Source organism: Sus scrofa, chromosome 5 (assembly GCF_000003025.6).
Source record: "Sus scrofa isolate TJ Tabasco breed Duroc chromosome 5, Sscrofa11.1, whole genome shotgun sequence".
In the NCBI taxonomy this organism is placed as follows: Eukaryota; Metazoa; Chordata; class Mammalia; order Artiodactyla; family Suidae; genus Sus; species Sus scrofa.
This window is the reverse complement of record NC_010447.5, coordinates 76,767,877-76,794,528: the sequence shown is the minus strand read 5'-3', so window position 1 is coordinate 76,794,528 and position 26,652 is coordinate 76,767,877. Positions and strand designations below refer to the sequence as shown.

Sequence of the window (26,652 nt, the reverse complement as noted above, 5' to 3'; positions counted from 1 at the left end):
CCACAGCAATGCCAGATCCCCAACCCAGTGAGCAAGGCCAGGGATTGAACCCGAAACCTCATGGTTCCTAGTTGGATTCATTTCCGTTGTGACATGATGGGAACTCCTATATAACAAACTTTAAAATGAACTAAGATTTCTACCATTTTTTTTTTTTTCTGGAAAAGAAAAAATGTTCATAAAAAACTTGATTTAAAAATAACTTACTAATAAGTAGGATCAAATTATTTCCCCTCTATAATCAATGAACATCTTGATAAATAAAAAAGCCATTAGTTTCAAAAACTTAAATAACATCATATTTCCAACCTGATAAACAGTCACACATTAAAAAGTATTCTTTCAGAGTTCCTTTGTGGCAACGAGGTTAAGGATCTGGCACTGTCACTGCAGCGGCTTGGGTTGCTGCTGTGGCGTCTACATGCCATCGGTGTGGTCAAAAAACGGAAAAAAAAAAAAACAACTAGAAACTACATTTAAATCACCAGAATGATTTTAAAGTAACAATTTCATTTTTTGATATAAATTAATATCTTTTACTTTGGGAAGTTTAAAAGTGAAATAAGCACTCACTAGATAAAAAATGAAATATGCCTTCTTTGTTGCATAAAATGATATTCTTTCAGTTTCAAATTTCAAAAGTTCCTTTGTCTTCTGATTTAAGAAAGTATAAATAAACACTGTCACTTTAATGCACTTAAAATAATGAGATCACAACACTAAATCAACTATATTTCAATAAAACTTTAAAAAATGAAAAAAAATAGATAATGGTAAATAGTTTCTAAGTAGTAAAAACAATTTAAGATATGAATCAGCTTCTAAGAAAATATAGCAGTTTGAACACCAGTTTATCTCCTTTCCCTCCCAAAGTGAATTTTAAAAAAATTACATCCCGGAGAAACTGAACCAGAAAGGTTTAGGACATGCAAAGACATAGCATACATACGTGAAGGTTAGGGGTGAGGGATCAATTGGAAAAAAAGTGGGACGGGGTGAAAGTGAACATACTCGGACACAGCGAGATCCTTCTGGCCCCCTTCCCCATTCTGTCTGCAGAATGCAGGCCCTCAAGACTCTCCTTCAAATCACCCACCTCCAAAGGCAAGGAAATCAGAGATGCTTCCCTGCAGAAACAGTCTCTACAGAGACTGATATTTGAAAGGTTTCCAATAAACAGACTTGTTCATCAGTGGTCACCCTAAAATAGTGATCACCAGTGACAAGTGGGGGCCATGCACCTAGAACTTCCAACTGTCTGGCAAGGATATCTTTTTTTTTTTTTTTTTTTTGACTTTTGTCTTTTTAGGGCCATACCTGTGGTACATGGAGGTTGCCAGGTTAGGGGATGAATTTGAGCTGCAGCAACAGCAACAAGGGATCCGAGGCTGAGTCTGTGACCTACGCCACAGCCCACAGCAACACCAGATCCTTAACCCACTGAGCGAGGCCAGGGATCAAACCTGCAACCTCTTGGATGCTAGTCAGATTCATTTCTGCTGAGCCACAATGGGAACTTGTGATATCATTCTTAAAATACAAAATGTAGCCAAAAATCCTCAGACATTTTAGGAATTTCAAATAAACAGTCCAAATATATTGGGAGCAGAGGAAACTTCAAACTACTGGCATTCATATCCTCAGAGAGAGATGAGAAAGCTCTGTATTCAACATATGAACAAGACATTATAAAACAGCAACAACTGGCCACTCAAAAAGAGCTCTTAGATTTTAAAGCACAATAGCTGAAGTAAAAACAAAAGTTCAATAGATGTGATGATAAAGTCAAGGAAATTTCCAGAAATAGATTAAACAGACAAAAATGAAAGCTAAGAAAGGACAGAAAATTGGAGGATCAATCTACAAAGATCTAGCATCCACAAAAACAGTCCAAGAAGTGGGAACAGAGACAATGGATATCAGAGAATTATAAAAAGAAACATTTGAGACATATGTCCCATTACTGAGGGACATGAACCCCCTGCTTGAAAGGATCCACTGAAATGAAATGCCCACTTCAATGACAACAACAAAATACCACGCATCATCATGACATTTCAGAATATCAGAAATATTTATAGCAAAAAAGACCTAAGAGCTTCCAGAAGGGGGAAAATAGATCCCATACAAAGGAATGGGAACCAGAATGTCACTGGACTGACTTCTTAATGGCAAAGCTGCATGCTAAGCAAAGTGATTTTTCAATCTATAATTCTGTATCTAGCCAAACTATCAAGAATAAGGGTAGACTAAAAAACATTTTCAGACATATAAGGTCTTGAAATTATTGCAAGAGAGAGCTTATCACAATGAGAGAATAAATCAAGTAAAAGAAATAAGTGCAATTCAAGAAAAAAAGTTTCAACATAGGAGAAATTAACACAGGGTGTGTACCAGGCCTAGGATGCAAGCTGTCTAGACTGCCAAGGACAGTGCAAGGGGAAAAAAAAATGTAGAACTGATAAAGGTTTACAACTGCGTTTAACTTTTTTTTGTCTTTTTGCCATTTCTTGGGCCACTCCCGCGGCATATGGAGATTCCCAGGCTAGGGGTCCAATCGGAGCTGTAGCCACTGGCCTACACCAGAGCCACAGCAACACGGGATCCGAGCCGTGTCTGCGACCTACACCACAGCTCACGGCAACGCCGGATCCTTAACCCACTGAGCAAGGGCGGGGATCGAACCCGCAACCTCATGGTTCCTGGTCGGATTCATTAACCACTGCGCCACGACGGGAATTCCCTGTTTAACTTTTTAGGCAGATTATACTACACTTGAAAGACATTGATTGAGGAGTTCCCATTGTGGCGCAACGGAAATCAATCTGACTAGGAACCATGAGGTTGTGGGTTCGATCCCTGGCCTCACTCAGGTTAAGGATCTGGCATTGCTGTGAGCTGTCGTGTAGGTCTCAGATGCACCTTGGATCCTGCATTGCTGTGGCTGTAGCATAGGCTGGCAGCTACAGCTCTGATTCAACCCCTAGCCTGGGAACCTCCATATGCCGAGGGTGCAGCCTTAAAAAGCAAAAAAAAAAAAAAAAAAAAAAAAAAAGTGAAAGACACTGATTGAACTATCTGGAAAAATTGGCATTTAGACCCAGAAAAAGCTAATCAAAAAACAAGACAATCATTAAACCCAGAAAAACAAAGAAAAATGTACCTGGTTCACCAAATATGTGATTTAAGATTCAACCAAAGTAACAATATTACGAGGAAAGGAAAAGCATGAAGAGGAGAGGTTGTAACACTATTTAATTCTTTAGAAAGAGAGTCAATGGGAAATGTGTAAAATAGGTAAATTAGGAAATAGTAACTAACATAAACATATTATTTAGAAACATGGAAGCAAATACTAGAAGAACACTGAATAAAATGCAGATATCCAACCTTATTAACTTATAGGTAAGAAGTCATCTAAATTCAAACATACTGCAGAAAAGAGATTACTCACCTGCGACCACATTCTGAATATTTACCAATATTTTTTAATATTAAGGCAGCTGTTAGTCGGATGTGTTTAGTTATTGGTCCCTCTTTTTCATCCTTAAAAAGGAAAAGAAAAGAAAAAGAATAAAGATCTAAATCATCAGTGTTCACACCTGTACAGATAAGGTTTTCAAGGCTTACTTACTGTAAAATCTCGGAAGACAAGGTTTCTTGATCCTCTCCTAAGAGCCATAAGGGCAGCACTGGGGTGATTCACAATGGCCTTCTGTGCCCTAGGAGTTGAGCTTGTGCCCCCTACAGCTGGCTGCCTAAATTGATCAGGGAGAGAAAGTGATCCGTTAAGTAATGCTGCAGATAGACTGACAATAACTGTCCAACCTGCTCACTCTTGAGGGGGGTCACTGAAATTCTGGGTGCGAGGTAAGCGAAAGGTCCCAAGGCCCAGCTTTAGTGTTTACGCTACTGTCAGCCTAGGCCAAGGGGCTCTTGATATCAAGAAGTTTCAAGCCTTTTATTTTCCAATCTATCAACTTAAAGTAAGCAACAGATGTTCCAGTATAGCCCATCTATAAATACAACATAGTATCAAGGTTGTGGAGTTCACATTTTTTAATGCAATGTAAACATGTTAAAATGTAAAGATGTCTACAATTTGAGCGGCAAATTTTTTTTGCTAATGGTACCTGATAGTAAAATAACATTATCTACGAAGAAAAGATAACCTAATACGATAATAGGAAATTATGCCAACAAAACTATCGCTTTGTTACATAATTTTATTTTTCATTATTAATTGCTAACTTCAATCAATTCTTTCACTAGAGCTCTACCGTCTTTTTGGAACGACAATAGAGGACTGCAGAGATAGATTTTATATAAAATCAGATCCAGACTACTCTAGGTTTCCTTTGCTAAGCAGAAAAATTACATCAGGATCTGCTATACTCTGGTAAGGCAACAGTGAAGTGAGCAGGGCTAGTTATGAGGAAACTGTCACTAGCTGCTTGACTTTGAATAGTTCACTCTGCCCCTTTGTGCTTCAGGTTTCTCATCTGTAAAACAGGGTATTTCTGGCACCTTTTTACATAAGTAAACTAATTCTGAACATAAAATAAGTTAACATAAAGGCAATCTTTAAATTGTAAACCAGTTTTTATATATAGACATCTACAGATAAGTATATATACACACTTGGTTACAGATAAAAACTATTATTAGATTTTATGATTATAACTGATATGCCAAATATAATTTCTTCCAAATTTGAGCAAAATGAAACACATGGCAACATACTCTTACAAGCTATATAATGCATACAAATTTAATATAGCTGACCATTGTATAACACAGGGGTCGGGATACCCACCCCTCCCTGCAGTTGAAAATCCACATATAACTTTATAGTTGGCTCTCCATATTCACAGTTCTGTATTTGCTGATTCAACCAACCACGGATGGTGTAGAACTGTAGTATTTACTATGACAAAAATTTGTATGTAAGTAGACCCTCTTAGTTCATACATGACTGTGTTGTTCAAGGGTCAATCATACAGTGAAAATTACAGTAAAAGATATTTGGCAGAAAAATGACTTTCACTGCCTTTAGAGTAAAATCCTAACTCATGATTATGGCTTATGGCCTCAGCTACTTGCTACTCATTCTTTGTGTCTCAATTTGGATACGCTTCCTAGCAGAAAGACTTCTTTAGTCTCCTAGATTGGTGGAGGTGGGCTTTCAAGTGCTTGTGCATATCTTCATTTTATTACTTACTAATCATACAACAAGAATTACTCATACTTCTCATTGGATCTACAGATATTTGAAAATAGCAAGACAGAGCTTGGTAATGCAATCCTTATACCACACCTTGGTGGCTAGCATATGGAATGAACAGTAATGGTGAGAAAAAAGTAAATAATAATGGAATGAATAAACAGCTTCTGGGTTCCCATACTTCTAGTTCTCCATCTAGAATTTCAACTCTGTGAAGTTACAGACTGTATGAATTCCCTATGTCTGGCATAAAGTCCAGTACATGGCAGCACCTCAATAAATGGTGACAAATTTATTTTCACATTATGAGAATTAAAAATACAGTTGACCCTTGGTATCTACAGAGTACTGGTTCCAGGACCCAATCCCATGGGATGACTGTATTTGCACAGAGAGATAAGCACACATCTTAAGAGATACACACATCTTCCCGTGTGCTTTAAAACATCTCTAAATTACTTATATATCTAATACAATGTAAGTGCTAGGTAAATAGTTGCCACTACATGGCAAATTCAAGTTTTGCTATTTGGAACTTCCTGAATTTTTTTTCAAGTATTTTTGATCCCTGGTTGTTTGAATCTTTGGATGCTGAACCTGAACACAAAGAGGGCTGACTGTGTTATTTGGGTTACAGAATTTACAACTAAAGGTCTCAGTGAGAAAGAGAATACTTGATACTATGTAAATCTAAGAAGGACCTTAACGGGAATCTACAGCCAAGTCAGAACTTGCCTACATGCATTACAAGCCTGTGTTCATGAGATAACAGGTAAATGAATAACCAAAACCATATGGTTATATGTGACACACATACTCTTATACAGAAACCTCCAATGCCACCTTGGCCTCCCCTCAGAGGAATAGTTGTAAGAATGAATCTCTTTGCTATTATCAAATAGGTTTTCAATTACTCTCCAAAAGGACAAAGAACCATATATTTATTTCCAGTTTACAAAGCATTTCTCATACATCATCTGTCTTTACTTCCAATGACTTGTCTATGAAGTAGTACCAAAATGTCAGACCTATAAGGTACTTACAGACCACGGGGTTCAGCCAATATGAAAAGTGATGTCTAAGCAACTTAAGCAACTTGAACAGGGTCACATACAGAGCTGGTTAATGGCAGACATGGACTAGAACCCAGGTTTCCCATCTCCCCATGTGCTAAGTTGCCTTTCACTGCTACTTATGTTTTGCCTAGTTTCCTGACTTGTCTTTTTTTAAATGAACAACAGGAAGTAAACTCATATTTCTTACTTGGTAGAAGGTTTTTGACTTCCTGCTTGTCCTGGTTCATCTTGTTTTAATCCTGCAAGCAGGGCATCTTTTGAACAGTGCTTATCCTTTTTGAGAAGAGGAAATAAAAAACATATGCATTAAGATCTTTAATGCAACCAAATGAGTTACTGACCAAACAGTATTTAAGAAAGTGTACCTGTAAGTGAGTAATGAAAGAAAACCTCTGTCGCTGAAAAGGCTCACAACCTTCCCAAAGACACTGCCCCGGATATACGTCTTTGCCTCCATGTTCAGTTGCTGCATGGTAGAACACCTGCGAAGGGGTCTGAAACCACCTACAAAAGATAAAAGCAGTAGAAATTTTCTGAAACTTAAATATATTCTTTAAAATAGAAAACCTGCTCTAACACAAAAGCTCCAGATAATATACAGAAATATTACACAAAATAGTACAAAAAAATCCCAAGTTCATTTCATTTCAAAGAACATTAAAAAAACCCAAAGAACGTTTTAAAAATTTGTTTATTTTCCAAGTCAAAAAATCAACTGTCCTGAACACTTCTGGTAATTTAAGTTTATTGCTTCATTCTCGATTCTCTACCTTCAATGAAGGTCAGCTAAAAATCTCTTGAAAGTAAATGAAATTTCGTATTAAAACACAACAGAACATTATTTTATAAACAAATACTACACCCTATTATACTTTTAGAAGCTGCTTAATTAAGCATTTACTAGATTTCATATTATATATAATAAATTACCATATTGATCTAATAACCTAAACACTACAAATTTGGGGGAGTCTAGCTTTTTAGTTAAATTCACATTTTGTATATCCACCCATGTTTAACAAGTCACCATCTCTCATTTCTCCAACATCACACCCTCCTCACACATAGACCCTGCAGCTTAATAATACAGATGTCAAACCTGAAGAAAATCAGATACTATTCCCCTGTATTAATTAGAATACATGCCAATAATAGAGAATACTGAAATCCAGATGGCAAAGAATACATTAAAAGACTTCAATTACTACTTAGTAACTAAAATATTTGTAAAATCAATATCTTTAAAGTTTATGCAAGGGTTCTCTTAGGATTTAATTTTTTAGGGATGTCAGATAAATATGTCTATATTTGAGCCAGTTTTTGATGTGAGCACATATACATAATACTTCAAATCAATATTCCTTCAGGAAATGATAAGCATTTAAAATATATATTTTTTGGCTGTACTTGTGGCATGTGGAAGTTCCTGGGCCAGGGACTGAACCCTCACCACAGCTTTGGCAATGCTGCTATTCCACAAGAGAACTTCCTAAAATACATTTTAATCAAAAGAATTGAATACTGAATTATAAAAGAAAATCAAAAATCATTGTAAATGACATATTTTATACCATTTATATTAATCTATATCAATACTTACCAAAAGCTTATTGTGAGACGCTGATGGATTTGAAGTATTAACATGGTTAAAGTGCCCATACTACCAAAAGCAATCTACAGATTCTATGTAATCCCTATCAAAATTTCAAGTGCATTTTTCATAGAAATAGAACAAACAATTCTAAAATTTGTATGGAAACACAAAATACCTCAAAGAGCCAAAGCAATCCTGAGAAAGATGAAAAGTTGAAGCATCATTTGCCCTAATTTCACACCATATCATAAAGCTATAGTAATCAAAATGGTATGGTATTGGTATAAGAACAGACACATATATCAATGAAACAGAAGAGCACCCAGAAATAAACCCATGCATATATAGCCAATTTTACTCCTTTTATGACAAAGGAGTCAAAAATACACAACAACAACAAAAAATAGTGTCTTTAATAAATGGTGTTGAGAAAACTGGATAGCCATATGCAAAAGAATGAAACTCAACCACTATTTTATGCCATAGAAAAAATTTAACTCAAAATGGTTTAAAGACTGGAATGTAAGACCTGAAACCACAAAAGTTCTAGAAGACGACAGAGGTGGTAAGCTCCTTGACATAGACATTGGTGGATGATTTTGTAGATTTGACACCAAAGGCAATGCAACAATAAACAAAAGTAAAAAAGCAAAAGAAACAAATGGGACCACATCAAACTAAAAAGCTTTTAGCACAGCAAAGGAAACAATCGACACAATGAAAAGACAACTGGAGAAAATACTTGCAATCATGAATATATTGAACAGGAGAAAAAATTTGCAAATCATATACGTGACAAAGGATTAATATCTAAAATATATAAAGAACTCATACAACTCAGTAGCAAAAACTCAAAAATTAAAAAAAAAAATAGGTAGAGGTTCCAAATAGGTATTTTTCTAAAGAAGACATACAGATGGTTAACAGGTACATGAAAAGGTACTCAACATCACAAATCAAAATCACAATGATTAAAAAAAAAAAATCACAATGAGTTCTTTTGTAGTGCAGTGGGTTAAGGATCTGGCACTATCACTGCAGCAGCTTCGGTCTTACTGTGGCGCGGGTTTAATTCCTAGCCTAAGAACTTCCAAATTCCACAGGTGCGGCCCCCGCCTAACAAACAAAAAATAAAAGACAAAAACAAACAAAACAACAACAACAACAAAACTCACAATGAGGTATCACCCCACAGCTATTAGAATGACTCAAATCAAAAATGAAGAAAATTACAAGCATTTTTGAGGATATGGAGAAAAGGAAACCCCTGCTCTTGTACACTACTGGTGGGAATGTAAACTGGTGTGGCCACTGTGGAGAACAGTTTTCCAAAATATTAAAAATAGAACTACCGTATGATCCAGCAATTCCCCTTTTGGATATTTATTTGAATAAATGAAAACACTAACTTGAAAATATAAGTGCACCCCCATGTTCACTGCAGCCACTATACAGGAACAACCTATGTGTCCATCAACAAATATAAAACGAAAATGTGGTCCATGTACACATGTATGTATACACACACACACACAAACACACACAGAGGAATACTGCCCATAAAAAAGAATAAAATCTTGCCATCTTCAATGGACCTCAAGAGAATCATGCTAAGTGAAATATGTCAGACAGAGAAAGACAAATACTCTATGATCTCACTTAATACGTGGAGGTTGGAAAAAAGACAAGCAAAACAACCCTCTCCTCACCAAGTTCATAAGTAAAGAGAAGAGCTTGGTGGTTGCCAGGAGCAGAGGGTTGCGAGCCTGGGGCGGGAGTCGGGGGTGGGTTGTGAAATGGGTGAAGGAAGCCAAAAGATACAAAATTCTAATTTTAAAATAACTCATGGGGTGTAATTTTTTTTTCTTTCGTTTTTGGCTACCCGGCAGCATATGGAGTTCCCGGGCCAGAGATCAGATCCAAGCTGAGGACCTAAGTCACAAGGGTGGCAATGCGGGATCCTTAACCCACTGCACTGGGCCAGTGATTGAATCTGTGTTCCAGCACTCCCAAGACACCGCCAACTGCATTGCATCACAGCAGGAACTCCGGTAATTTTTTAAATTTACTGTGAAACTAAAATCAGTAAGTATTTTTTAGTTTTGGAATTTCTTTTACTTTTCAGAACTCACAATGTTTTCATTAATATGAAATAAATATAACTAGAGCTCTAATAATTGTCATATGAATATATTTCTAACTGTACTTTTAAGATCTTACCTAAATACTGTTAATTCACTAATTGAAAGGTGAAACTCTGTATACACACACACACACACACCAAAATCCAATGTTCTACTTACTAGTAGTTAAAATGATATCTATTTTTAAACTGTTCTGCAATACATTAAATGAATCAAGTTTATCATATACAAAACTGAAGAATTTACTAGTTAAAGAAAAAAGGATAGAACTACTGCTTCTTTATATCGATTTGAATGACTAAATCTACACAACTGTGTGTGTGTGTGGTTTTAAGACAACAGGAATTTTTAAGTGCTCATTTTACCTGCCCAACACAGAATCTATTCTTTCCCTCATACCTACTACCTTTCCCCTACCCACCGAGTCTATTTCTCTCTATTCATCCAACTATTCAAGTCATACAGACCAGTCTTTGACTGACTATGGTGCAAGGTGAGGTTCTAGAATAATGATGAAGCTGGCTGCAACGATCACATGAGGATGGAAAGAAGTTAAGGTTTACAAATCCATTAAATGGAATATCTGGATCTAAATGCTTAAATGTAATTTCAATGCAAAATAGTGAGTTTTCAAAATACTATGGATTTCTCTGGGATGGGAGAAGGGTAAGACAGGAAGTGGTATGCCACTACTGCTTACTAGCATGTCTAGAACCACTTTCCTTACTACTACCTTTCCATCAACAATCTATCCCAGGGGTGCCCCAAAATAAACATCTTCATTTAAATAAATCAGAAAAATTCAAAAGAGCAAGAAAATGAAAACCAAAATTCCCTGACTCGATTACCCAGACTGCTAACATTTTAGTATATTTCCTTTAAGTCTTCTCTGTGCATACACATTTTTAAATTAAACTGGATCTTTTTTTCCCCCTAATTCAAGTATAGCTAATTTAAAATCTTGCATTAGTTTTTGGTGTACAGCAACATGATTCAGTTATACATATATACATGCATTTTTCCACATTCTTTCCCACTATGGTTTATTACAGGATATTGAATACAGTAGGACCTTATTGTTTATCTATTTTATATAAGTAGACTGTATCTGCTAACCCCAAACTATTTATCCTTCTCCAGCCCCTTTTTCCCTTTGATAACCATACATTTGCTTTCTATGTCTGTAAATCTAAAACTGGGTCTCTTACTAAAACAATTTTATACACTGTTTTGTATACTATGGCTATATGGTGCTTTTGTACAAATTAAAAGAATGTCCTTAAGATTCTTTACTTCAATCTGCTGAAAAAGTTATTAAACAGTTTTAAAATAGACATTTAATAACAACAGTTATTAAAAATACAATTTCTGGCACGTACAATGTGAATGATGCCCGTGGCCCCCTCCACATACACGCTTGGATGTGCACAACCACAGTTGAAAGCACGAAGCAGGTAACTTTTCTCTGAAATTCATTTTACTTACAGGTAACCTAGCGTTCAGGATGGTTGTGGGGCTTAAATGTGGTGACGTGTAAAATTATTTGGTAAATAGTACACTGACAATAAATGAGAGCTATTATCATCATTATCATTATTAGTAGTAGTAGTCGTTGTGGCACTAGTAACCTCTTTTTTTTAATCTTGCCCATCTTACTAATCGTCTGCCCTGAGATCTTTTCCACAGCTGTTCCAAAGTTGCCAAGTCTTGCTCAATAAAGTTTAGTCCACCTCCGAGTTAATGCTTCCAATTATCAAATTGACTCCTACTGTAATTCATAACTCATTAATTTCTGCTTGGGGAAAGATTTGGAGCAGTTTCGGTGGAGAATGCTGTTAAACCTCACCAAACCTCAATCTTAATTTTTTAGAGCTTGTCTTGACTTGTATTAGTGTGACTTTATGAATTTAGGGACTTTTATATCTCTGGGGAAAAAAGGCTTATTTCTGAAAGAACTTAAGTATACTCCATCAGAGCTTCTTTAACTTCCTTTTTCTCTACGTTAAATCTTCTGTTATTATTCATCCTTTCCTTCCCTTGGATATTAACCAAAAGTAGTCATTAATTCCAGGGTTAACGCCTTCATTTATATACTTCATAAACTATCCCTTCTTTTGCATCTTCCATCTTTTTCTTTCTACTGAATTGTATACTTAAGTATAACAGCATATATGCTACTCAACTGAAAAACAAAAGGAACATTTTTTTTCTCTGATCCTGTTACTTTCACAAAAGATAGCAACTATATTTATAATATCTGCCAAGGTGATACAAAATTTTATTAATACCGAATACATTTATTACAGTAACTGTATCTGACATTTTCCTCAGTCACTGGCCATCTTCCAAAGATATATATTATTTTCAATTATGTCATCAATACAATTTATAATGGCTAGTTACCTGCTCATTGTATTGTACTAAAGGTCAGGATTAGATTTTATTCTTTCATTGAAATCACTTTCAGCCAAATTCTTTTTTCTTTCATTGTAGTAAAAAGCTGTTTGGTTCAACTAAATAAATTATTTACATAAGGCTACTAGGTGCAAGTTTGCTGATTCCAACTCAACACTTAACGTTAAAACACTTTCTACCAAAACTTTGAAAAGCTAAACCCCATTACTTTTTTGTGTAATTTATATTATGATTAGTATCACTTTTTCTACCATCAAACACTTTCTTAGGCATTATGAAAACATAAGTGAAGTAAATAAAGCACACTTTTTCTATGACTTTAAGATTTTATTATTATAAAAAGCCTATAATCTATGCCAAAGATTATATGTTAGTAATACATATTATGATACTTTAATAATCACTATATACAAAAGAAGAATTTGAAAACAAACATCTGTAGCTATAAAGTTTTTTCCTTTGTCTTTAAAACATAAGTAAAAGGGCTGAAAATAGCATTTCAGTTCACATAGTTTCATTTAGAGTCTTCTTAATTGCTCAAGTTCTTGGCAAGCTATTTTTCCTTTAATGCCCCAAAAAGTAGTCCATATCCTTCTTAATAACCCGCCTGCTACAAAAAAAATTTATTTATTTATTTATTTTTGTCTCTTTAGGGCCACACCTATGGCATATGGAGGTTCCCAGGCTAGTGGTCAAATTGGAACTGCAGCTGCTGGCCTGCACCACAGCTCATGGCAACACCAGATTCTTAACCCATTGAGCGAAGCCAGGGATGGAACCCATATCCTCATGGATGTTAGCTGGGTTCATTAACCACTGAGCCACGACGGGAACTCCCTGCAAAAATTTTTTTTTTTTTTTGTCTTTTTGTCTTTTTGTTGTTGTTGTTGTTGCTATTTCTTGGGCCGCTCCCGCGGCATATGGAGGTTCCCAGGCTAGGGGTTGAATCGGAGCTGTAGCCACCGGCCTACGCCAGAGCCACAGCAACGCAGGATCCGAGCCACGTCTGCAACCTACACCACAGCTCACGGCAACGCCGGATCGTTAACCCACTGAGCAAGGGCAGGGACCGAACCCGCAACCTCATGGTTCCTAGTTGGATTCGTTAACCACTGCGCCACGACGGGAACTCCCCTGCAAAAATTTTTAATCTGACTTAAAACACATGGGATATATATTTTGCAGGAAAATTTTAGTTTAAAAGCAAGATGTGCATTTAAATGTTAATAGTATATATCAAAAACTCTACACTGCAAATATATTTTAGTTTAAAAAAAAGCTATATTATTAGTTGTAGTACAATTAACTTTTATTTCAACCTTGGACATCTAATTGTTTTACATAGGTAATATTCTATGGCAAAAGAAATACTGAAGGTATATATTATTTTGCATTCAAAGATTTAATAAAAAGCTAAAAATTGAGGGGAAAAAGCCCAGACTAACAATTTGCTGGGAGACTATACCCAATTTATTATATCCATCTGTAAAGTTTCAAACGTTAAAAAAAAAAAGGAAGACAACTAACTTCACTATTAAAAGAAATGAGGGAGTTTCCGCTGTGATGTAGTAGTGGGTTAATGATCTGGCTCAGCTCTGTGGCATTGCAGTGGTTAAAGATCCTGCGTTGCCACAGCTGTGCGTAGGTTGCACATGCGGCTTGGATTTAATCCCTGGCCCAGGAACTTCTATATGCCATGGTGTGGCCAAAAATAATAACTTATTTCTTTAATATATGACTAAAGAATACAAATGCAAACTGGACAGCCCAAAATCAGTACTTGTGTTTTTGGAAACTAAATGTTGCTGTTGCTACAGGAATGAATTCTCTACTCTCAGCTTCTTTGCCCCAGTCAGTCCAAATTCAAAGCCATAGACAGGAACGAATGACTGGCTGGCTTAGCTGCCAAAGGCAATGAAGAAAGAAGAAAGTGCTTGGCCTTCTTTTTTTGTGTTTTGGAGACAGAGAGATGTTCTGTTCCCAATAACACTCAAATTACAGGACATTATCTCAAACAGAGAAAGGCGGTTCTGATGCAGGTAAGCCAAAACCAACTATCTTTGGTTCTGCCTCCTTTCCTCTAATAATATCAATAATATTATAATAAAGTATTAATATTACTGATATCTAATAGAAGAAAGGATTTCCGTATTTATTCTTTGATCCTCCAATACCAACTCTTACTAACCTACTGTTCTATGATGCAGTCACATACTTTACATACCAAAACAGAAAACATATTTTCAGGTATCTTCTTTAAATATACTTTAAGAATATGAACCTGCCACTAAAATCTGAATATAGGCTAAAACAATACATTAAAAAAGTAGTATGGAAGTAGATCTGTACAGTTGAGTCATTACAAAATATTACAATTAAACTAAACATAAATTTGAAGATAAAAAAGAGCAGTGAAGTGGGTATTCATGTGTTTTTAATGAACTAAGATAGAATAAACAAATGAATTTAAGACTGGATTTTCACTTCAATTCCTTGGAGATTTTGGATACTTGAATATGTATCTGGCATATTCACAAACATAATTTGATTGCATTTCTATGACAGCTCTCTGAGGAATGCCAAACTACCCCTATTTTACTGCTGAGGAAACAAGCTTTCAAACTTCCTATAGTTTTCTATAGCCATAGAACTATGTGGCAAGAGCTGGGATTTGAAACCAGATATGTCTAACCAATAAAGACCTGACTTTTTCCCTATTATACTACACAACTGTTTACTTGGATAATATGTATAAATTTATTACTAGGTAAAAACTGAGGCATATACTTTTATAAATAAGATCTATGATGCTATAATTTTCACCTTTTTTAAAATGCTGGCAAATTCTGAAAGTATTCTAGGTTTGAGATTAACATTGGTACATAATTCTTATTTTGTACAGTTTCAAAGATTAAAGTTTATTAATAAACTACAGGCTAGATTCTCACTCTAGGAAATCCATTTATAAACTAACAGTTAACATTATGCTGACAATACATAAATAAGAATTAAGAATAAAGATCTTCCAGTTTAAAGAGCTTGGAAGTTGTCACTCCCATTCTCAGAACAAGAAGAAAGCTGAACAAAATGAAAACTAACTCTTCTTAAAATCATCAGGGAACTGAGGTCACAGGCAAACTGCCTTCTTGAAAACCAGATAGACAGTTGAATACTGGTAGGAATACTGAAGCAGTAACTGATGAATTGATGGAGGTCCAGTATGGATTAAGTTGCAAACTAAAAATTCCTAAAAGGTCAGTCTCTGGGTAAAGCCCACACTATTGTGAGTTTTACTTCCAGGAACACTACCAGGTTCTCATTATAAAGACTGGAGAAAAGCGGCCTAGCATTTGTAGCAGGGAGAGGAAGAAAGCAACCATTTAAAAACATGCCCACAATGTTCTTTTCTCCTTAATGAAGATCTGCCCTCCAGAAAAATTACTTTACCAGAGCCTTATCTGACTTAGATTAACTTGAGCCTGTCCAGACTCCTGTCTCACATAATGGGAGAAAAATAAAGAAAATTCTCAAAGACGCAGACCCTTGACCGAAATCATTTTTTTTAAAAAAAATGAGATTTAAGCATGAGATTATAGAATGCTTCCCCCTCCCCAATACCTTATCAGCCTATCAACAGTGCTCCAGTACAATAATTCTGGATTACAACTGAGAGAGCTGTAAATACACATCCTATTTTAAAAGGAGAAAGGAAACCCAAATACAGCAGTAAACATTAAACACAGCACAACCCCTTCCTGATAAACATATACCTCACACTAAAGGTCTACTTACCCTAGCTCCTATTAACTGATTCAACCATGTCAGATTTCAACAAAAATTTACAAGGCATGTTAAATGTTAAAACAAAACAAAATAAAAAATCAAGGACTGAAGACACAATGCAAGTATCAGAACCAGACTCAGACATGTCAGAGATTTTGGAATTATCATCCTGGAAATTTAAAATAATTATTATTAATAAGGTGCTAAAAAAAGGTGGAAGCTGCCAGAAGAGATGAATAATGAAAGCAGAGAAATGGAGATGCAAAGAATCAAAATGAAATGCTAGAAATAAAAAAAAATAATAACATCAATGAAGAATGCCTTTGATGAAGTCATCAGTAGACTGAACATGGCAAAACAAACAACTGGTGAGCTTGAAGATATGTCAGAAGCAACTTCCCAACTGAAGCATAAAGAGAAAAAAGAATGAAAAAGAAGAAACAGAATATCCAAGAACTGTGAGGCAATTACTAAAGGTTGCAACATATGTGTACTGGGAATAACAGAAAGAAAGTAAAGAGAGAGAAAAAACAAAAACAAAAAACATATTTGAAGAACAGCTGAGAATTTCCCCAGATTAATGACACACTAAACCACAGGTCTAGGAAACTCACCAAGTACAGGAAACATAAAAACAAATAAACAAAAAAAACCCCACAACCCTACACTTAGGAATATCATATACAAAAATGCTAAAAACCCAGGATAAAAAATCTTGAAAGAAATACCTTACTGACGGTATAACAAGGATAAGATTAAACTGGTTGTCTCTTGAGAAACCCTGCAAGCAAAAAGGGTAGAATGAAATTTTTTTTTTGTCTTTTTGCCACTTCTTGGGCCACTCCCGAGGCATATGGAGCTTCCCAGGCTAGGGGTCCAATTGGAGCTGTAGCCACTGGCCTACACCAGAGCCACAGCAACGCGGGATCCGAGCCGCGTCTGCGACCTTTACCACAGCTCATGGCAACGCCGGATCCTTAACCCACTGAGCGAGGCCAGGGATTGAACCCACAACCTCATGTTTCCTAGTCGGATTCATTAACCACTGCGCCACGACGGGAGCTCCTAGAATGAAATATTTAGTGTTGAAAGAAAAACATTCACCAGCCTAGAATCTTATGTCCACAAAATCATGTTTCAAAAGTGAAAGAGAAATAAAGACTTTTCTCAAACAAACAAAAACTCAGTATATTTGCACAAGAGACCTGCCTAAAAGAATTGTTATAAGAAGTTCCATAAGGAGAAAGTTCCCTACAGAGTTCATAAACTCACATCCATATAAAGAAAAGGTGTTAGAGAAGGAATAAATGGGGGTAAAATATTATTCTTACTCTTAGCTGATCTAACAGATGAATGTTTGTTCAAAATAATAGCAACAATGTACTTGGTGATTATAGCACTTGAATAATTGAAACTGAATGACAGTAATGGCATAAGGGACACTAGGAAAGAATATCCATTACAAAGTACCTAAAATATCCATTAAGTGTATACTGGTATTTGAAAATGGACTTAGAGTACCTGTGAATACATATTTCAAATATGAGAACAAAAAATTTTCAAAAAAGTATAGTTGATATGCTAAGAGAGAGGAGAAAATGGAACCATATTAAGTACTCTGTTAAAACCAAAAATAGCAGGATAACATGAAAAGAGGAAGAAACAAAAACCAGTGAAACAAATATAAAAAATTTATCACTGTGATAGATATTAATGCAACTGTATCAATAATTACTTTAAATGTGAATCATCTAAACACACAAAAGACAAAGAGACTGAAGTTCCCACAGTGACACAGTGGTTTAAGAATCTGACTGCAGCAAGCTCGGGTCACTGTGGAGGTGTGGGTTTGATCTCTAGCCTGGCATGGTGGGGTAAGGGATCCAACATTGTTGTAGCTGCAGCTAGGATTCAATCCCTGGCCTGGGAAATTCCAAATGCCACAGGTGCAACCATAAAATTTAAAAACAAACAAACAAAAAACATGACAAAGATACAGGCAGAGTAAATAAATAGTAATGTGTGGTTAAATGTAAAGACACAGATTAAAAGCAAGGAGAAGGAGAAAGACATAACACACAAATAAAACAAAGTTGGTTATATTTACTTCAGAAAACACAGACTTAAGAGCAAGACATAATGATGAGGTAAATTCTTCACAGTGAAATGCAATTCTTAAGGTATATGATTTTAACACAAAGCATCAAAACACAAGGGAAAATCTGATAGAACTGCCACGAAAAATAGAGAAATCCACCATTAAACTCGGAGATGTCAGCCTACTATTAATACCTGACAGATCCAGCAGGCAGAAAATCAGTATGTAGTTGAACCAACAGCACCATCAATCGATTGTATCTAACTGATATTTATATAATGTTTCATACAACAATAGCAGAAAATACATCTTTCTCATGCTCAAATGAGCATTCACCAAGATAGACCACATTCTAGGACAAAAGCACACTTTAACAAATTTAAGTGAATAGAAATCATATAAAGTATGCTTTTAGATCACAATGGAACTGAATTAGAAATCACTAACAAAAAATAGATAGCTGAAATATCCCAAAATATTTGGAGATCAAACCACACACTTCTAATTAAATGAAAATGCACCTTATCAATATTTTGTGGAATATAGCTAACGCAGTATACAGAAAGAAAGTTATAGCATTAAATGTATGTATTAGAAAAGAAGCTCTAAAATTAATAATCTAAGGAGTTCCCATCGTGGTGCAGTGGAAATGAAACTGACTGGGAACCACAGGGTTGTGGGTTCGATCCCTGGCCTCAGTGAGTTCAGGATCCAGCGTTGCCATGAGCTGTGGTGTGGGTTGCAGACACAGCTTGGATTCCAAGCCGCTATGGCTGTGGTGTAGGCCAGCGGCTGTAGCTCCAATTAGACCCCTAGCCTGGGAACCTCCATATGCCATGGGTGTGGCCTTAAAAGGAAAAAAGACCAAAAAAATAAGATTAAAAAATAAAATAAAATTAATAATCTAAGCTTCCACCTTAGGAAACTAGAGAAAGAAGAGCAATATAATGTAAAAGAAAAGAAAGAATAAAAGTTAGGGCTGAAATCAACAGAAAAAAAAAAATCAATAAAACCAACAGATGATTCCTTGAAAAGATCAATGAAAGAAATAAACCTCTAGCCAGCTTAACAAAGGAAAAAATGAGAGAAAACACAAATTACTAATATCAGAAATGAAAGAGGGGTTACTGTTACTGAGCTCACAGATATTCTACACCACAAATTTGGTAACTTAGATGAAGTAGACCAGTTCTCTACAACACAATGTGCAAAAACTCACACAAGGATTAATAGATAATCTAAGTATGTCTGTAATTATTACAGAAATTGAATGAATCAATAATCATTCAGCATGTGTGTGGGTGGAGCACTAGGCCAAGACGTTTCACTGGTGAATTCTACCGAACATTTAAGGTAAAAATAGTATCAATCTTGTATAAGCCCTACAAGAAAATGGAAGCAGAGCAAGTACTTCCTAATACATTCCATGAGGCTAGATTACCTTAGTACTGAAACCACACAAAGACAGAAAATCTAAAGAGTAATATCTCTCATGAACATAAATGTAAAAATCATCACGAAAAACACTAGCAAATCAAATCAATTATAAAAAGAGCTATATACCTTTCTATTTGGATTCTTTCTATTTCTTTGTCTTCTCTAACTGCACTGGCTAGGATTTCCAAAACTATGCTGAATAAAAGTGGTAAGAGTGCACATCCTTTTCATGTTCCTGACCTTAGAAGAAATTCTTTCAGCTTTCCACCAATAAGTATGATATTAGCCGTGGGTTTGACATTTACACCCTTTATTACGTTGTGGTAGGTTCCCTCTATGATCACTTTCTGGAGGGTTTTTTGTCATAAATGGGTGCTGAAATTTACTTTTGTTGTTTGCAGATGACATGATACTATACTCAGAAAATCCTAAAGATGCCATCAGAAAACTACTAGAGCTCATCAATGAATTCAGTAAAAGTGCAGGATACAAATTTAGCACATAGAAATCTCTTGCATTTCTCTATACTAACAATGAAAGATCAGAAAGAGAAATCAAGGAAACAATCCCACACATCAAAAAATACCTAGGAATAAAGCTACCTAAGGAAGCAAAAGACCTGTATTCTGAAAACCATAAGATGCTGTTGAAAGAAATTGAAGATGACACAAACAGATGGAAAGATATACCATGTTCTTGGATTGGAAGATCAATATTGTCAGAATGACTCTACTACCCAAGGCAATCTACAGGTGCAAAGCAATCCTTGTCAAATTACCAATGGCATTTTTCACAGAACTAGAACAAAAACTTAAAAAATTTGTATGGAAACACAAAAGACCCTTAATAGACAAAGCAATCCTGAGAAAGAAAAATGGAGCTGGAGGAATCAGGCTCCCTGACTTCAGACTATACTACAAAGCTACAGTCATTAAAATAGGATGGCACTGGCACAAAATGCAGAAACAGAGATCAATGGGACAGTACAGATGCCCAGGAATAAACCCACACACCTATTGTCAACTAATCTATGAAAAAGAAGGCAACAATACACAATGGAGAAAGGACAGTCTCTTCTGTAAGTGGTGCTGAGAAGACTGGACAGCTAGATGTCAAAAAATGAAATTAGAACACTCTCTAACACCAAACACAAAAATAAACTCAGAATGAATTAAAGACCTAAATCTACAGCCAAATACTATAAAACTCTTAGAGGAAAACATAGGCAGAACACTCTTTGACATAAATCACAGCAGTATCTTTTTGGATCCACCTCCTAAAATAATGAAAATAAAAACAAGGCTAAACAAATGGCACCGAGTTAAACTTAAAAGTTTTGGCACAGCAAAAGAAAACAGACAAAACAAAAAGAAAATCCACATAATGGGAGAAAATCTTTGCAAGTGAAGGGATCAACGAGAGATTAATTTCCAAAATATACAAACAACTCACGCAGTTCAACATCAAAAAACTCAAATCAGAAAAATAGGCAGAAGATCTAAATAGGCATTTTTCCAAAGACAACATACAGATGGCCAAAAAGCACATGAAAAGATGCTCAGCATTGCTCATTATTAGAGAAGTAAAAAAAGAATGGCCATCATTAAGAAGTCTACAAACAATTAATGCTAAAGAGAGTGTGGGGAAAGTGAACCCTCCTACTTTGTTGGTGGGAATGTAAATTGGTACAACTACTATGGAGGAGAGTATGGAGGTTTCCTAAAAAACTAAAAATAAAGCTACCAAATGATCCTGTAATCCCACTTTTGGGCATCTGCCTGGAGAAAGCCATAATTTGAAGAGAAACATGCATCCAATGTTCACTGCAACACTACTTACAACAGCCAAGACATGGAAAATGGGCAGAAAGTCCATCAACAGTGGAATAAAGCTGTGTTACATTTCTACCACAGAATATTACTCAGCCATAAAAAAGAATGAAATAGTGCCATTAGCAGCCACATGGATTGTGAGATTATCATACTATGTGAAGTAAGTCAGACAAAGAGAAACTTCATGTGATATCATTTATATGTGGAATTAAAAACAGAAACAGACTCACAGATTTTGAAAACAAACTTATGGTGACCAAAGGGGACAGGTATGGAGGAAGGTTGGATTAGGGGTTTGGGACTGACATATGTACACTACTGTACATGGAATGGATGGTCAAGGGCGACCTGCTGTACAGCACCAGGAACTCTACCCAATATTATGTGATAATCCATAAGGAAAAGAATCCGAAAAAGAATGGATAGGTGTATATGTATAAATGAATTACTGTGTTGTACAGGAGAAATATTCACAACATTGTAAATCAACTATACTTCAATAAAAGTTAAAAAAAAAAATCTCTATACTCCTAATCTTACTAGCAAGATAGGAAACTGCTGCAGAATTAGGTTCATTAACTCTTCTGACAAATTTTTTTCTTGAAATACTCTAATCAGGGGTTCCCTGGCTCAGTGGGTTAAGAACCCCCAGCACAGTGTCCATGAGGATGTGGGATCCCTGGCCTCACTTAGTGGGTTATGGATACAGTGTTTCCACACACTGTGGTGTAGGTCACAGACATGGCTCGGATCCTATGTTGCTGTGGCTCTGGTGTAGGCTCAGATTCTACCCCTGGCCCAAGAACTTCCATATGCTGCAGGTGTGGCCATAAAAAGAAAAAAGAAAAAAAAAAAGAAAAAAATACTCCAAACACTTCATCTACAGCAGCTATTCTCAAATGTCTTAGTCAACAGTGTTAAGTGACTACCTACTCCACCTGCTAGTATTTGCCGTGGGAAAACAAAAACAATCACACATACACAAAAGAACAGAATCTGGTATCAGTGAAAAAAGTTTCAAATTAACTTGCAAGATACCCTTTTAAAAAAAACGGTTGAATTAAATAAATGAAGGAATCAGAGCCAACCTAAAGCACTATTTTTTAAAGAACCTTTTTGACAATTTTACACTATGATCTAGATAATATACATATACTACACACATATATAACTGGAAACAATACTTACCCTTACCAATATAATGGAATCTGATGTATTTTCTTTACTTTTTCATTGAAAAGAAAAACAAGCAAAACCCTCCTGATATACCTGCCAAAATGATTTCACAACCCCAGTATAGGGTTGAGATTTATAAGTTTGATAACACCGCCCAAGTAAATTCTGCATACTATTAATAATATACACTGATAGGCTACACTGATAGCCACAATCCTAGAACAAATCTGTATATGAAGTTTACACTGAAATACAACGTTTATATCATAAAAGTTTCAAAAGAAAAATTTCATGCAACTATAGATGGCAAATTTAAATATAAAAGCATTCCAGAATAAAGAGCATTTATGTATGTTAAATAAAACTGCCATTTACTTTTTACAAGACTGCCACAGACACATGAAATTGTGTCCAGGTTTTCTCACTGGATCTCCATGTTGACTAGATGCACTGAATGGAGAAGACTGAGAACTGCTAGGCTGGCTCTGCGCTTGGACAGCTGGTGAAGGTGTCATAGGAGTGTTCTACGAAAAAGCACAACCACAGAATTTGTGAAATGACACTGAAAAACTTTCATATCTTATAGTATAGGCTTCTAAATTTGATTACATTAATAGTTTATACACTTCCAACACAAAACAATTTACATTTATGGTTTTAATGATTATCTTTGAGAAATTCTTTAAAAACATAACTAATTTTATTAATATATTTGGGAAGTCAAATTCATTTTATATGAACCACAGAGGCAAGATCACGTTGTTATTGTCACAGAACACATATTATTTCAAATTAAGGTATTTTTTATTAAAAAATTGGGTAGAAACACAACTATAGATTAAAATGAGAAATAAACATGTTACAAATACTTACATATATTTGATTTTCTTACATATATTTTATTTACTTCCATATATTCTTCACAAGAAAAAAATCAACTGCCAATTATTTGAAACAAAAAGAATTAAAGTACTTATAGAAGTTACCAAATGTAAAATTCCAAGGCTCATATTTTGACTATCGGAGATTTTTTTTAGGTTTTATTTTTAGTTTTTTTTTTAGTTTTTTTTTAGGAGTTTATTTTTAGGTTTTCTCATATATTACAAAATTACACATTTATTTCAATAAAAGTAATTTTTAAATAGGTAGTATTGTACTGCATGCTTTTCAAAGTCCTACTTAAATATGTTTCAAGAACTGGGTCTTGGAGTTCTCTCTGTGGTACAGCGGGTTAAGTATCTGGCATTGTCTCTGTGGCAGCTCGGGTTGCTGCTAAGGCACACCTTCAATCCCTAGCCTGGCACAGTGGGTTTTAAGGATTCAGTGTTGCTGCAGTAGCAGCTTGGACTTGATCCCTGGCCAGGGAACTTCCATATCCTCGGGTGTGGCAAAAAACCAAAATAAAACAAAAAACAAAACAAAAACTAGGTGTTTTTACATGAGATGCAAAATCTATTTCTTTTAGGATGTAAAAGCTTACTCTCTCTTAACATTATTGTGTACTGTGAATTGCCCAATCATTAGCCGTAACTCTAATTCAAATGTAAATGTAAAAGTAGGCTTCGAAAATCTTGTTTTCTGGAATGATCACTCTTGTTGAAGAATATTCTTTACCCCTGTTCTATTCTACTGAGGAAGAACTAATTTTTAATATTACAGTACATCTCCCTCCAGTAGTGTGTGACCAGAAAAGCAAAATTACACAAAGATTATGAAATAATTCTGTGATTTCTTTTATGATGTAAAATTATCTAAAAATATTTATTTTTGGCAAAACTAATTCTTTTTGTTAAAGTAAGAAATTATAACTTTGCCTTCCTTTTTCAGGAGTGAATTATGGCTGAAAATTCTAGATTATATTGAAAATATTTTCTGACGTAAGGCTGGGGATTTGAAGTTCTTTTTTTTTTTTTTTTTTCCTTTTCTAGGGCCACTTGCCACGGCATATGGAGGTTCCCAGGCTAGGGGTCTAATCAGAGCTGTAGCCACTGGCCTACACAGGGCCACAGCAACTCGGGATCTGAGCTGGTCTGCGACCTACACCACAGCTCACAGCAACACCGGATCCTTAACCCACTGAGCAAGGCCAAGGATCGAACCTGCAACCTCATGGTTCCTAGTCGGATTCATTTCCACTGTGCCATGACGGGAACTCTGGGATTTGAAGTTCTTAAATGCTTACTTTATTTTTAATATTAAGCTTTAAAAACCTTAGGATAAGACTAAAATTTAAACATTTAAACTATTAGTTTTTGTAGTCATAATTTATTCTTCTCAAAATCAATTATTTACTAAGTAGTAATGAAATACTGTGTTCAATTCAGCTACTCATTTTGAAAGCCACTTAGAAAATGGAACTGGTGGGGCTAAATAGGATGATGAAGAAACCAGACACTATGACATTTAAGGTCTAATTAAAAGAAAAAGGAAAATATACTCTAAAGAAGAAGTAAGCAGAGACATTTTGCAACACTTATAAGGAACAATTAGATTTACTCTATATGTGATGTAAAAGAGATACACTTAGTCTAAATATAGTACATATTTATAGCGAACAGAATTAAGACAATAACAGAAATCAATGTCAAAGAAAAGATCCTTTTGAATATAGAAAAAGTTACTTCAACTCCTAAAAATGGGTGTTTTGGACAAGATAATATCTAAGGCTCTTCTGGCTGTAATATTCCCTCATTTTCTTAAACTATCGAGTCGTTTCTTCTTTAAGTATAAATCTAGATAATCAATACATACCAGTCCAGTCTTGTAAGAACACATTGAAAGGTTAAAAAAAAACACGTTTAGTGGTAATGACTTTCTTAATTATTACAATGTGCTACGACTGGTCTACAAATCTGAGCAGAAATACTCTTTAAAAAAACATTAAAATGGCATTCCTGTGACTTGAGAAAATTATTTTCTATGGCTATGACTAAATGCCTCCCTCTAGAGGCCACAAATACACTTTCTGAATATATCATTTCAAACTGTGTTGAGTTAACTTTTCTAGCTCTCTATCAAAGAAAAAAAAATTAGTGTTAGACAGTACCACACCATAAATGACTCATGTGAAGGACAGGGAACTAAGGAGCAGCATCTATAAAATGCCATAAATAAACTACTTTTATTTATAAGAATTCAGCACAGCTTCAGATAATGGGATTAACAAATACAGTATATTCAACATGTGTTTTATATGCTCCTGAAAAAGAAGTCTTTTGGCAAGTATTTATAACAAAATTTTCTTCCATTTTTAAAATTCATTTTTATTTATTTTTTTATCTTTTTTTTTTTTTTTTCTTCAGGGCTGCACCGGGTGCTTACAGAGGTTCCCAGGCTAGGGGTCAAATCAGAGCCATAGCCGCTGGCCTATACCACAGCCACAGCAACACCAGATCCCAGTAGCAGCCACAACAGGAACTCCTCATTTTTAATTCTTTTACATGCCAATCTAGTTCTATGTCTTCAGCAGATACAAATTCATAAACAGTAGGTAGAGAGTAGGGCTTTAATTAATTAATTCATGGCCACACTCGAAGCACATGGACATTCCCAGACCAGGGATTGAACATAAGCCATTGCAGCAGCAACAGATCCTTTAACCCACTGCGCTGGGCCAGGGTTCCAACTGGCAATGCTACAGAGACCAGCCTGATCACAACCACCACAGCAGAACTCAGAATAGGGCTTTTAGAAATGGTATCCATATTGTTGCATTTTGGTTTTCTGGGCGTTTTTTTGTTGTTGTCTTTTTAGGACCCACCCTCGGCATATGGAGGTTCCCAAACTAGGGGCTGAATCAGAGCTGTAGCCAAGGGCCTATACCACAGCACAGCAACACCAGATCCAAGCCACGTTTACAACCTACAACCACAG

The 26,652-nt window shown here is 35.5% G+C and overlaps 1 protein-coding gene across 1 annotated transcript in view; it reads right to left on the bottom strand.

Moving 5' to 3' along the window:
* Positions 1-26,652, bottom strand: part of ARID2 (AT-rich interaction domain 2) — a 162,771-nt gene that overhangs the window by 5,627 nt on the left and 130,492 nt on the right. The window contains 5 exon segments of the mRNA XM_021092987.1: positions 3,455-3,546; positions 3,635-3,758; positions 6,488-6,573; positions 6,666-6,804; positions 23,155-23,303. Of these exon segments, the coding sequence (XP_020948646.1) occupies positions 3,455-3,546; positions 3,635-3,758; positions 6,488-6,573; positions 6,666-6,804; positions 23,155-23,303 (590 nt within the window).